General features: G+C 36.2%; 1 protein-coding gene and 1 long non-coding RNA gene across 3 annotated transcripts in view; both read right to left on the reverse strand.

Moving 5' to 3' along the window:
• tbck (TBC1 domain containing kinase) overlaps positions 1–13,582 on the reverse strand; it is a 122,912-nt gene extending 109,330 nt beyond the window's left edge. Inside the window, exons 1-2 of one of the 2 annotated variants that reach the window (XM_059341381.1) lie at positions 13,458–13,582; positions 12,640–12,852 (exon numbers count right to left, since the gene is read on the reverse strand). In XM_059341381.1, coding sequence (XP_059197364.1) covers positions 12,640–12,832 — 193 coding nt within the window. In that variant the 5' untranslated portion in view covers positions 12,833–12,852; positions 13,458–13,582. The remainder of the gene's footprint in view (positions 1–12,639; positions 12,853–13,457) is intronic. The other variant, XM_059341399.1, reaches the window with a different exon arrangement.
• LOC131977980 (uncharacterized) lies at positions 5,764–10,274 on the reverse strand. Its single transcript, XR_009394921.1, has 5 exons — positions 9,891–10,274; positions 9,274–9,330; positions 8,386–8,497; positions 7,828–7,964; positions 5,764–7,727 (listed from the first exon to the last, which is right to left on the reverse strand). It is a non-coding gene; the product is annotated as an uncharacterized LOC131977980 (long non-coding RNA).
• Positions 13,583–13,673: the final 91 nt, after the last annotated feature.

The following is a 13,673-nucleotide window of genomic DNA, read 5'->3' on the forward strand; positions in this document are numbered from 1 at the left end:
AACCACACCAGCACTGGCCGGGCTCCGGCTCCCGGTCGAAAAACCCTAATAGAGGGTTTTTAACGACACATCATCAGGGTGTCAAGGAAAATGTTTAATTATTGCCGTGTTTTAGGTTGTACCAATAGGTCAGATTGAGAAAAACATTTGGAATATTATTGACTTCCAAAAGTGATTAAAAACCAGGGAGAGGAAAGCCAGAAGTTTTTAGAGGAAAGGACATTTCACATACCTTGTCAGGTAAGTGAAATGTTGATTGCAGCAGCTCATGACAAATTCTCTAATGTAATTCTCAAATTCTCTTCTGTAATGATAATATTTTTAATAGTAAATAGTAAAAACAATTATTGCTTTTATTGTTTTTACTGTTTGCTTATTTTACTGTGAAGCACTTTGGTAGGACACTGGCTATTTAAAATGTGCTATATAAATAAAGCTGACATTGACAAAATATAATTCATATCAAGCTCCCACATGCGGCATTAATGACTTAATATGTTATTCTGATTGTTCTTAAAATGTAGAGCTAAAATGTGCTGTATTTCATGGATCCAATAACAGGGAGCCAACTCGTAGGGATCTGCACCGCCAATAAACCATCATTTCTCTGCTTTGCATTGCTTCAAAATCAGGTGATTAGTGAGTGGCTAATGTGTAGTAAGAATATCTGCAGATATATAGGTTTCATTTAATTTAATTTCTGTAAAGAGTCTTGTCTCACTCTGTCTCTAACATACAGTTTATTTCCACTGAGACCTTTTTTCTGTCATGTTGAGGCCTTGAATATTGACAACTCCATAGTCCCTCCCTCCCCCCAAGTAAAGAGCCTGGGTGTCATCCTCGACAGCACTCTTTCCTTTGAATCTCACATCGACAATATCACTCGGTCAGCATATTTCCAACATCAACCGTCTCCATCCGTCTCTCACACCTAACAGTACCGCCATCCTTGTCAACGCCCTGGTCACCTCCCGTATAGACTCCTGCAATTCCCTCCTTTCTGGTCTACTTCTCAAGCTTCTCCATAAACTCCAACTGGTCCAGAACTCAGCTGCCCGGATCATCACCAGAACCCCCTCCATAAATCACATCATTCCTGTCCTCCAACAACATGGACACGCCTCTGATCGAGCCTATTACAATTTTTTTTTTTTGCCCCTTTTTCTTTATTTGTATTGCTTTGGCTCATGGCTCATATTGTTTTACATTGCCTCTTTCAAAAAAGTTTGAACAAATAAACATCTGATGCCCCCCTTCTGTTTTGGTGCAGCCCTGTTTGGCCACACCTGAATACGTCATGTTCAGAAAGCTCACAAACACACTGATCCATTGATGCACCTCTCTGGACACACACACACACACACACACACACACACACACACGCACACACACACACAAAACAAACACTAAATGTACAATTTTACTGCATAGGATTATAAAAAGATAAGAGAGACTAAACGAGATAAAATACATTTCCAACTAAAAGGGTGGTGTCTTCAGAAGCCATTCACTTGATTAGATTAACTCAGACTGCTGAAGCCTCACATAAGATAAAATGTGTTATGCATTTTTGCACACAGCAAGGACTGTGGAAGATCCTTCATCACTTACAGCCAAATTTCTTAAAAAAGACATCTCGTTATGAGCCACTACTGACACGAAGAATGGAAAATATAGAATAAAATTTTCAGTGCAGCTTTAGTGTAGTGCACGAAATAATCAAAAAGTATCACGAGTTCTACCATGTAGAATTTCTAAAAGGAAAAAGTCAAATAAAACACAAAAATTGATATTATCTGTTCTTAAACATATGTCAATAAAGGGGCAATATAACCGGAATTACCCAGTAAGAAAGAGGCTTGCCAGTGCTATTTTCATTGTGATACCAGTATTGTAAATCTTTTTTTTGCACTCACATTGATCTATTTAGAGTTAATCCTATCATTTATTCCCTCCCTAACCAGATTATTCTGGTTTCCAGAGTGAAAATGATGGATTATAAAGTGACCGTATCAACTAGCAATCAAAAGAATGGCGACACTTTTAACAGCGTCTACATTATCTTGGTTTCAATAAAACGTGCTGCTGCCTGAATGTTTTCTTTAGTAACGGTGGAGTGCAGGAAGGTGCAGCAATGGATCAATGACCCCGTAGCAGTTTCTTTGGAAACAATCCAAAGTTGTTGTCAATTGTGTTCCAGAGAAACATTGAGCAACAATGTTGAAATAGGTCATGAGATTAACATGACATATTGTTGCAACTGTTGCAACACAGGATTAAAGATGGTCCTCTAAGGAAGTCACTGATCTCTGGCTTTCAGTCTAAAGTCTAACAATTACTTAGAAGCAGATGCATACACGTGATGAATGGAAAAATAGAAACATTTGTTCCTATTTGATGTTCCTTTGCCATACCAGCATTTACTTCTCAGTTTAGTTTCAAGGTTTTAGGCCCTGATCAGCAGAACATAGAAGTTAGCCTTCAGGGTTGTCTGAAAGAACATTTTTTTGGTGTAAAAGATGTGTTTGAATATAAAACAGTTGCTTGACTGAAATATTGTTGATTGCAATGAAAACTATTTGTTTACTGGTTTGTTAATAGCCTTGTTACAAACGCAACTCATGCTGTTACAATTGAGTCCCATATGCTTCACTTTTAAAATCAGATAGCATCTACTTTTGATTTAATTGCCAACAGATTTGTTAACTCCATTGAAATACTTTCAATGGCGTATCATAGCAGATAGAAAATTCTCCTGAAAATATTACTTGTGTAGGTGAAAAAATCTTAAAAATAATCTGTGATCTTACATGCTGATCTGTTTTCTACCACCAGATTGATGTAAATGCAGAGGAAAATGTACTTTAAGTCATAATCAGCATCTTAAGTCTTCTTCAATTTTTCGATGATTATAGATAGACTTTTATATAAATAAATGAATGTGGTGCACGCTGTGAAATGAATCAGACTGAAAGGAAGACGGAGCCTCTGGATGAACTGCGTGCCTGCTTTCATTTCCTTAGTCTTTAGTCCAACACATGGTTTGCTTAATTTTGTAGAAGAAAGAAAGTTCCTCTTTACCAGGAAAATTGGTCTTGTGATGCATAGGAGAGAATGAAACAGCACTTTTAGCTCTGATGTGTTACTCCCATGCTACGTGTTACATGTAGTAGTACAGTAGGGTGATTCTCATGAAGCCAGTCTAAATTGTGAAGATTATAAGGACATACTTTATTAAACTAAATATATTTCAATTTTATATGAATGAATAATACAACCATAATGAGGCACAATTCATTGTTTTGTGTTAAAATAATATTTTCTATATTTTTGAACATATTTTTGATTCACAAATGTATTACTCTAATGCGGCCAGATAAAAATGTCATGTTTCCCCCACATTTATATACAATAAATATTCAATACTTTATTTGCATATTTAAAACTTTATAAAAATAATTATACATTTGTTTAAAAATGTATAATTTAACAGAATATATTCAAATATAATGGTTTTTAACGATGTATAAAGAACAAAATCTGAATGAAAATTGATGAGAAAAAAAATGGTTAAATGTTACGGTAATGATAGAATTGTTTACATTAATATATGTGTACATTTTAATAAAATACATTTTGGTGTTACCAACTACAAAAAAACACTGTAGCAGCTTCACATCTTTACATTTGTGATTCTTAAAATTCGTCTTTCGCTTTTTTGTTGTTGTTGTCATGGCAAAAAACAATTCTGCAGATAGAAAGAAGCAATAGCCCTATGAATCACTGGACCACTGAAGCAATATCTCTTTTTCAGGTTAAGAGTAACTTCCTTCAGAGCAACTCAGCAAAAAAAGAGATGTGTCAAAAAACAACACACATGGCTGTGTTGATCATTTTGACACATTGTAGATTTTAGCACACAATGTGTTATTTTTGTTTTCTTTTTCCCCCATGCCTCTGGATAGATCTGATTGGTTGGAGAATAGTTTGTATTTAATAACAAAAAAATTGATAAAAATGTATATGATAGCACATGAAATAGCCTTAAAAAGAATGAAAAATAATATTTATATATTAAATGAATATATAGGCCTGTGAATATATCAAGTTTAAAAGTTTAACGGCCATATTTTTGTCATATTTGTCATATTTGCCATATTTTGACGTGGACGCTGTTAACACATTAAGTAGTAGTTTTTGGTAATTTTCAGTTACACATTATCAACATATGAATTAAAACGACACAATTTGTGTGTTAAAATGGCTCACACATTTATTGTGTAACTGCCTTGTGTAACTTTTAACACACTCATGTGTTAAAATTCTGCACAACATGTGTCATTTTTAACACATCTCTTTTTGCAGTGTTGAAGACTCTTGGATTAGTGCCAAAGAGGAAGTGAAATCCCCTGAAGCAAACAAGTAAAACTTTCCCACCTACCGCTGAATCACTGATAGCGAGGTGTATTGCTTCAGAGGTTGATGCCAGGAGATAAGGAAGACCAGTTCTGCAAGCTGAACTATAAGGAGGCAGTACTAATTGCCAACAGCCATTTCAAATGTTTTTATTTATAATACAAAGTAATAAAATATATATTTATCTCAGCATAATTTTTGTTAGCAGGTTTGGTTTGATTGTAGTTTATTAATGTTTTATTTAATTAGGATATTTTATTATTTCTTTTTCACATTTCAATTCCAATGTTTAATATTCTTGAGAATTAAAAGTGCATTGCTCTTAAAAAAATATATACTTGGAGTCATGTTGAGGCCTTGAATAGTCCGATTGTGTCCAATAGAGACAGCTCATGATTTCAGATATCAGTCACCAGGAACAAAAACATATACTGCACTGAATAAAATATATAACATAAAAATAAATTGTGTCATAGAAGAAGAAAAAACACCAGCAAAAGAAGAATAAAAGAAGACTCCCTTGATGGTCGCTGTGGTTTAACCTTTAAAGTCACTGAATCACTGAATAAAATATATAACATAAAAATAAATCGTGTCACAGAAGAAGAAAAAACAAAAGCAAAAGAAGAATAAAAGAAGACTTCCACTTCCTTGATGGTCGCTGTGGTTTAACCTTTAAAGTCTCTTTGGAGTCCAGCAGAAGAGGCTGATGGATTCACGAACACAGCGCTCAATGTCAATTTCTATACAACAAAAAGGACAGGAGACAAATATGAAAATGTTACCTGCCAATATTCAGGTTAATCCAAATGAGCAAAGTCATAAACAACATAATAACCTTTATCAGAACCAGGGGCAGAGCAGTGGGATGGGCTGCGGCTCCAGCCCTGAATGTTTACTATGACCACCTGAATCTTTTAAGTTTTTAAAAATACCTTCAAATCAGTCTCTCTGACTGCACTTGTAAAATGGAGTCTTATTACTGGGGAAATACAGTATCTCTATCTATAGGTCAACCCTAACATTGTCATCCGGGGGTTGTTCTATGGTACTACTAAGCCTATTACAACCTAGATTCCAAAAAAGTTTGGATTGAAGTTTAAAACTTAAATAAAAACAGAATGCATCAAATTCAGAATGAGTGAATATGTTTGGGCCAGGTTACCCACAGATGGATTGACTGGACTGGACAGATTTTAATAGAAATGCAACATATTCTTCATTTCAGTCAGACAACTCACGTTATGCTTTTTATGTTTATTGCAACAGCACAACATATTAGAATAGGGGTCTAGGCTCCGACCTCATCACTCCTCAGGCAGTTACATGAGGTACGGAGGAGTGATGTAGTAACACCCCCCCCCCCCCCGGACTTGGAGCGTACAGGTGGATGCTGTAAGCAAGCAACAATACAGATGCAGCAGCAGCAGCATTGGAGACCGCTGGATTGGATAAAGGTGTGTTTTGCTGAACTAGCTTGCAGGCTGTCGCTCCATTTGTCAAACTCTTAAAATGGCAGCTGAATCACTTTGTTCTCAAACAAGGGTGACATTGTTGAGGGAAATCTTGACAAACAATGGATGACAATGAACAGTTCTTGGGAAACAGCCTTGTGCTGAATTAAATTAAAATATATCAAAATACAGATTCCACTGGCAAAGTACAGACATGCAATTTGGTCAAAACAGCTCCGGCCCACGTTTCTGTCCTGTCTTTTTATAATGTGGAGTTCATGTGTATTTTACTCTTGTGAGGCTTGGTTCACACGCTTTTATTTCCTGGATTTGTTCTCATATTATTCTCCTGAATCAGAATCAACACCTTATCCTAACCGTCCTGCTTATCCTGTTTAGATGACAGGATGTCTGCGAGTGTTCTTTCTGTTGTGTGCCAATGTGATTGAAAACCTACGTTATTCTCTAATAAATCAGATTCTCTAATATTCTCTCATGAATTCCATGACAACAGCTACCAAGCTCAGTCCGCCAGGATCCTTTGCATTTATTGCACTGATGTGTGATAACATAATTGGTCAGATGGACATCATTCCAAATCTGAAATAATGCAAAGAAAATCAAAACATTTTTTTTGTTTTTGAATAGGGCCACACAGTTGTAACTGAGATGAGTCGAAGATGTGACGTGAGCACCATCTAGTGTCTACTCCTGTATAGTACAAGAAGGAATAGCGAAAATGAAATAGAGGGAGAAAGAAAACTGATGGAAAAACAAAGAGAAGGAAAAAAAAGAGAGAATAAGACTTAAAAAGAAATTTCAAGAGAGACTGAAGGAAGAGTGTCTGACCCTGCCAGTAGACCAGGTCAGGGTGGGACACCACCCAGGCTTTCAACACACGCCTGAACTTGATGTGGCCCTGAGGAGACGACAGCAGCTCATCGTACTGGTGGCAGCGTCTCTTGTCTCTTGCCTACAAAATAGCAACGTCAACGCCTTCTTATCTGATCTCCTTTGTTCTGGTCCACAAACCCTCCGGCCCACTACGCTCTTCATGTGAGAGACGTCTGGCTCCTCTGCCGCTGAAGGGCCCTGCGCCTCAAACCAGACTCTTCTCCTCTGTAGTGAGCTGGTGGTGGAACGAACTTCCAAACTCCATCCGATCTGCTGAGTCCTTATCAATCTTTAAGAAGATACTGAAGACCAACTCTTTACTGAACATCTTCACACTTGATCTACACCAGGGATGGGCAACTTAAATGCTGGAGGGGTCCACAATGTTTCATCGACACGACCACAGGGCCACATATAGGACCGTGCACTTAATCAGATATGATGAAACTGCAATTTTAAATATGTTTATAGTGCAGTAACTTAACATATTTCATGCTCAAATGCATGTATAACAGTATAAATAGGAATACAAAAGGTCTGAAGCAAATAAAAAATAACCACTTATTGTGATTTCTTTTTTTTCAGTGCAAGAACAGCAGACCAACATTAATTGCAAGAAGTCATTTTGTGCATTTTTACACTGCACTTTTAAAATTTCATGCTCAAATGCATGTAGTTGTACTGAGGGCCACTTCAAGTGAGGGTGCGGGCGGTATGCGGCCCCCGGGCCTCCAGTTGCCCATCCCTGATCTCCACAGATGACAACCATAAGTATCGCACTGACCGCTTGCACAACCTAAAAGCACTTGCGTCCTAATGGACTCAGACTTAACCCATGGCACTTACTCTTGCTATGTTTCTTGACTTCATCCTTGCTTGTGTCGTATTAACTCTCATTTGTACGTCGCTTTGGATAAAAGCGTCTGCTAAATGACTTTGTAGATTGTAGATGTCCACCTCAATCTGGAATCACGAACATACACACCCCAACAAGAAAATTATGCTAGAGTCATTTCAAAAGTGAAAAAAACATTTTAATGCCGTCTAGTTTTAACTATGTTACCTGTCTGACAGTTGGTATGGGAGTCTAAACACAACAGTGTTAAAACTGCACTGGCTGCCCACCCCTAGGCCTCGAACAAGAGGAAGAATATCCACACTGGCCTCTTTCCACACCAAGTTCTCCTTGTAAAGATAGGCCTGAGGGGGAAAAAACAGAAAGCAGAGTATATACTACCACACTTTAACCCTTTATCAGGCGAAGAACTATATTTGGTAACTTCAGTGGATATCAAAATGGGGTCGAGAAAAAAGTTGCAACTTTTTTTCTTGTAGATCTGCCACTTTAATCTAGTAAATTTGCAACTTTTTTCTCAAAATATTTTTATTTTTTATTTTGGATATCCACTCAAGTTACCAAATACGGTTCTTCGCCTGATAAAGGTTTAATGAAACAATAAGCTGTTTAAATGAATATACAGGAAATTGTATTGGTGTTGAAACAATGATCAGGCTGTGACATATTTAGCCACCTAGTTGGAAAAACAAGTTGAAAAAAAAAAAATATATATATATATCAGTTTAAGTGTATGCTATGTTTAGAGTATTTTCATCACTTTACCTTGATGTCAGACAGCACTTTCCAATGGGGAAAGCTGCCTCAATCAGTTAATCAGGTTGTTTGTGTTACTGTGTGACAGCCAGTGTTGGCAACAGGTAGTCTTCATCATCATCTGGTAACACAAACACACAAAACAGTAAACACCTCAGATTAGGCACACAGTCAAATTAATATTTTATTAACACATTTTTTATAATCCAGACATCATGGCAATGGATCTTGTTTGGACAAAACAAATTTGACATATGTCATTTCATCTTGAACAGTTAAAACAAACAGTAAATCTAAGAAAATGTCTTCCAGAATTGGAGAGCCCAGTGAAACCAGTCCATCTTGTGCTGTCAACATGATGTTTCAGTGAACTAGTTTTAGGAATTAAGCTCTAAAACAGAGGAGAAATAATCTTGATGGACTAAAAAACATGTCCCCCTGTCTACAGTCTGCAGTCCCATGCGTGACTTTCACAGTCACCATTTGTATTTAGTCCTGCTTATTTTCAGTCGGGCTTTACAGCCCCTATAACATATATTCAAATAGTTTATAATAACACCATCAACATAATTGAAATAGCTGAAAATAACAGCAAGGAGCAAATGTTCAAGAATGCAAATTAGAAATACCTAAAAAACATGAATATAATTATTACACAAAAGGTTATTTAAGATATCAAATGGAAAACTTCTTAAATATCAAAGAAGTTTCTCAAAAGACATCAATTAGATCTTTTACCACTAAATCCTTCGATCAATCTGCTACTATTATTAACATTAATGCCGGCATACTCAATTAAACCTACTAAATGATAATCAATGCGTGTTGACAGGTGAATGCTGTGTGTGTAGTGTGAAAGTTTGAGTGCATGTGCAGTGGTGTGTTATTGGGGGACACCTTTGCAGAAGTCTCCAGATGTGCACAGCGCAGTAAAGTAGAGAACAGACTCACAGGCTGGAGCACAAAGACATAATGGTCATGACAGCAAAATATCAATAAACATGAAGTGTGCCGTAAACCTCTACTTTCCTATAATCATTTTTTTGTGGAAAAATACCTTTTTGAAATACTTTATAATAAGATATAGTTTGAATAATGTATAATAAAATATAATATAATTCACGTGTTCTGAAACCTGAAGACCTCATCTTTTTTTCAAAAAAAGAATACCATTCATAACTTCTATAAATGGATGATTATAAAATATGGATATTTCCTAAGTACATAATGCAAAGCTTCGGCCAGCAGGATTAAAAGGGGAAGTTTTTCAAAGAACTGACAATTTATGATACAAAACACTTGTTTTTTGTTGTTGTATAAAGTCATAAAAGCACTGTCGGGGCAATAACTCATGTCTATTTTGGAATCATTTCTCTTGTTGGTTTTAACATGCTGGAATACTTTCTGACGTACATGCAGCAAGTATGTCATAGCCTGACCAAAGTGTTTTGGGAAGTCAATGTTCGGCCAATATCCTGCAACAACAAGATGAATCCATCAGCGACCTTATTTACCTTTTGGATGGAAGAAATGTCAAGCATTTCCTTAATAACTCCAGAACATTCTCAGGCAGCGCCTGTAAAAAAAAGAAAAGAAAAAAAGGATGTTATAAGCAAAACAACAGTACACATAATACATACACGTCTGATTTAAATTTCCAGTCATTCCAGAAAAGTCAAGAAAGATTAGAAAGTGCTGACTGGAATACTAGTTCGACTAGATGTCTGATTGAAGGCATTCAAACGTATAAAAAAGTGTGCAATTCTAATTTAATGCAAAATATAATTCATTTCTGGAGGTTTGTGTGACAGTGACAGACTACCTACATACAAATGACAATTTAGCTTTTATTAAACAGTTGAAACACCTACCGGATCTGTCCATGAACACCTTTGAGTATCATCTGTATCTTTGAGTATAGAAAACGGGCAGCGAAGTCAAGTTAAGTAAGAATGTAATGCTCTGTCAGATTATTAGCCTTGCTTACTATTTTTTAAACAGATATTTCCTAATCTAAATGAGGAAAACTAAAAACAATATTTTATTTAGGCAACAATCTGTATTTAACCCTGACACATTAAGCACTTTAGAAATACTGTTGAAATTTCCCAAACTAGCTAACTTTTTTTAGTTTTTTAAAGTATTGTTTTGGTATCAGTATCTGAATAATTGAATTTTTTATAACCTGCCGATACTAAAACCTTTCACAATGAAACAGGGCAAATATAGGCCAATAATTCAACATTATATCAACACCTCCGACACACAGTCAAATTATTATTTTAACACATTTTTTTATAATCCAGATATCATGGCAATGGGTCTTGTTTGGACAAAACTTAAAAACATATTTTACATGCGTGATTTCATCTTGAATAGTTAAAACAAACAGTAAATCTAAGAAAATGTCTTCCAGAATTGGAGAGCCAAGAGAAACCAGTCCATCTTGTGCGGTCAACATGATGTTTCACTGAACAAGTTTTGGGAATTAAGCTCTGAAACAGAGGATGATTAATGTTGATGGAGTCTGCAGTCCCATGCATGTCTTTCACAGTCACCATTTGTATTTAATCCTGTTTGTTTTCAGGCCGGCTTTACGTGCCCTATAACCTGAAGAACCCTATAACCTGAAGAACCCTATAACCTGAAGTATAAACCTGAAGAAAAGTTCAAAATCAGTCAAACATGATTTTCATCAAAATCATATTTGATCAAAAACTCAGCTTAAACATATAATAATTTAATATATAACTGCATTGACCCTTAATTTCTAAAAATCGGATTAAATTATATTCATGTGTTTTTTTATGTTACCCAAATTCAAAACGTGTGTTTCCTTTCCTCATCTTTCATAAGAGTGCTCTCGACCACTCGTAAAATTTTCTATTAACCAAGAAAACTAAGAGCAAAAAAAGAAAACATTGGAGAATCACAGAAATCAATAAATTATTTCAAATACAGAACAAATCCTGGATAAGAACAAATATAACAGGAAATGTGTTCCTACCCATTATTATCTAACTACAAAATTATTCTATGTACTTTAGGTGATGCATATTTAGCTGTGTCTAAGAGCAATTTGCATCGTGTTTCACAGTTACATTTATTACATTTTCCATCCAGATGTTTTATTGAAAGTCATGGGTATGTGCCATCTTTCCTCTTTTCAATCTGCAAAAGGATATTACACAGAGATACTTGGTAGGACACAAAGGCCTTTGGATTAGGATAAAAGTCCAACGATCTGTTACAGTCCCCAAACCAGGAAGCTATTTCCATGCCCCCAAAGCTGGTTTCTATGAAAAACCATGGTCCATTATGCGTTAATGTTATGGTCAATCACCTGTTTTATGATTTGACTAACAGCAAACAGATACAAGTAAAACTTTGACCCTGAACAGACAGCTCACATAACTCAGTCCCACCAGTTGAAGACTTCCAGAGCACTAATGGACCTTTCTGTGTGATGAATGAGGAGACAAAGACGTACCCGATGGGAAAATCTACATCCGCACCATGATCAGTCATGTGATAAAGGCCGAACTTTGCCAGCTTGACATTCCCCTAAACAGAAAAAATACATCTCAGAGTGACAGCATTACATTCAAGCCAGTCTTTTAATTGGACAGTTTCATCAGTAAAAGACAGCGAACATAAAACAGGTGAGTTTTACCTTGCAGTCCACGAGCACATTGTGTGCGCTGAGCGCTCTGTGAACCATACCATGTTTGTTCATGAGCTCCAAACCCTCAAGGACCTCATACGCTATCTGCAAGGCCATAAAGTCAAATAATATATAATTTGGGGTGACTCGCCGATGCTGCTTTTCATTTTGATGATTAAAATCTCATTTCAATCGATTATTGATTTACACGTTTAATTGTGACATCCCAAGTAATGTTAAAGGCTGTAATTTATTGTGTTGGACCCATGTTATGTTGTTGTGTTCCCCACTTGTAAATACAAAACAGTATATAATTATATAATTTATTAACATCAGACTTGCATGTAAATCACTGCAACTATGCAATCAGATGAAACCAGACCACCGGCTTAGAAAGTTAATAAATACAGTGAGTTCAATCTTGACTGCACAAATAAAAAGGGCATGCTGGGTGTGTGTGTGTTTTGGATAAACTATATGAGAGTGAACAAGTGCAGAACATCACACACTGAAAGGAAATAAATTAAGGGTGATTTAATGAGAGGACAGACAAACAATATGATTAGACCTCTTTTAAGGGGCAAGTCAGACAGCCATACCGTGTTTCCCTCTGGAGATGTCCACATACTGGCAGAGTCTGGGGTGAGTGACAGTTTTGAGGATCTGGAAACGTCCCAGGATTTTGATGGAGTTGGGAGTAAGAGGGAGGCCGTTGCTCCTGCAGACATCATGAGGGAGAGCTGAGGCAAAGAAGGTGAAGGCTCCCAGCTGAGCGTCTTTGAGGGGCCTCATCTTGCCACAGACTACAAGCACTGATAATGGGAAACAGCCTTCAATATGACATACAAATAAAATGAGATAATAAATAACAATGAATGTGAGGAACATTGTGATTATCACAATGTGATGGTACATTTCTGTGATTCATTTTGTGATTTGTATGCCACCAAAAACATGAACAACATGTGTACTGCTTGTACATACAGTCATGGAAGAAATTATTAGACCACCCTTGTTTTCTTCAATTTCTTGTTTATTTTAATGCCTGCTACAACTAAAGGTACATTTGTTTGGACAGACATAATGATAACAACAAAAATAGCTCATAAGAGTTGCATGTAAGAGCTGATATCTAGACATTTTCCATGTTTTTCTTAGTAATGATTTTGGTTATTATCAGGAAAACCATGAAAAATGGCTAGATATCAGCTCTTAAATTAAACAACAATATTTAATCTAATATTTTTTCCATGACTGTATAAAGCCAGCTGAGGCAAATAACATCATTTGAAGTCAATGATGAAAACTGCAGTATGTCTTGAAAAATGTGCCTACTCACGATGGAAATGCTGCATTGTCATGACAGAATTAACTTAAATTATTGATTAAATATTTTTTAAATGAATGTATTTCCTACCTCTGCAATTTGATGGGAACAGCTGAGTGAAAGTGACCACTGACGCTGTTATTGTGCGACAAAGTAGTGCACAGAAAACGCTTAAACTTAAATCAAACTAAATTATTTCAAATCCTCAACAAAGTCGTACTGAATTGATTCGATGGCGATTTGGCATTATTTTAGTAGTTTAATAGTTTGTTTCACATTATAGTAATTTCACACAGGCAATAGCCG

Source organism: Centropristis striata, chromosome 1, assembly GCF_030273125.1.
Source record: "Centropristis striata isolate RG_2023a ecotype Rhode Island chromosome 1, C.striata_1.0, whole genome shotgun sequence".
NCBI classification, from domain to species: Eukaryota; Metazoa; Chordata; class Actinopteri; order Perciformes; family Serranidae; genus Centropristis; species Centropristis striata.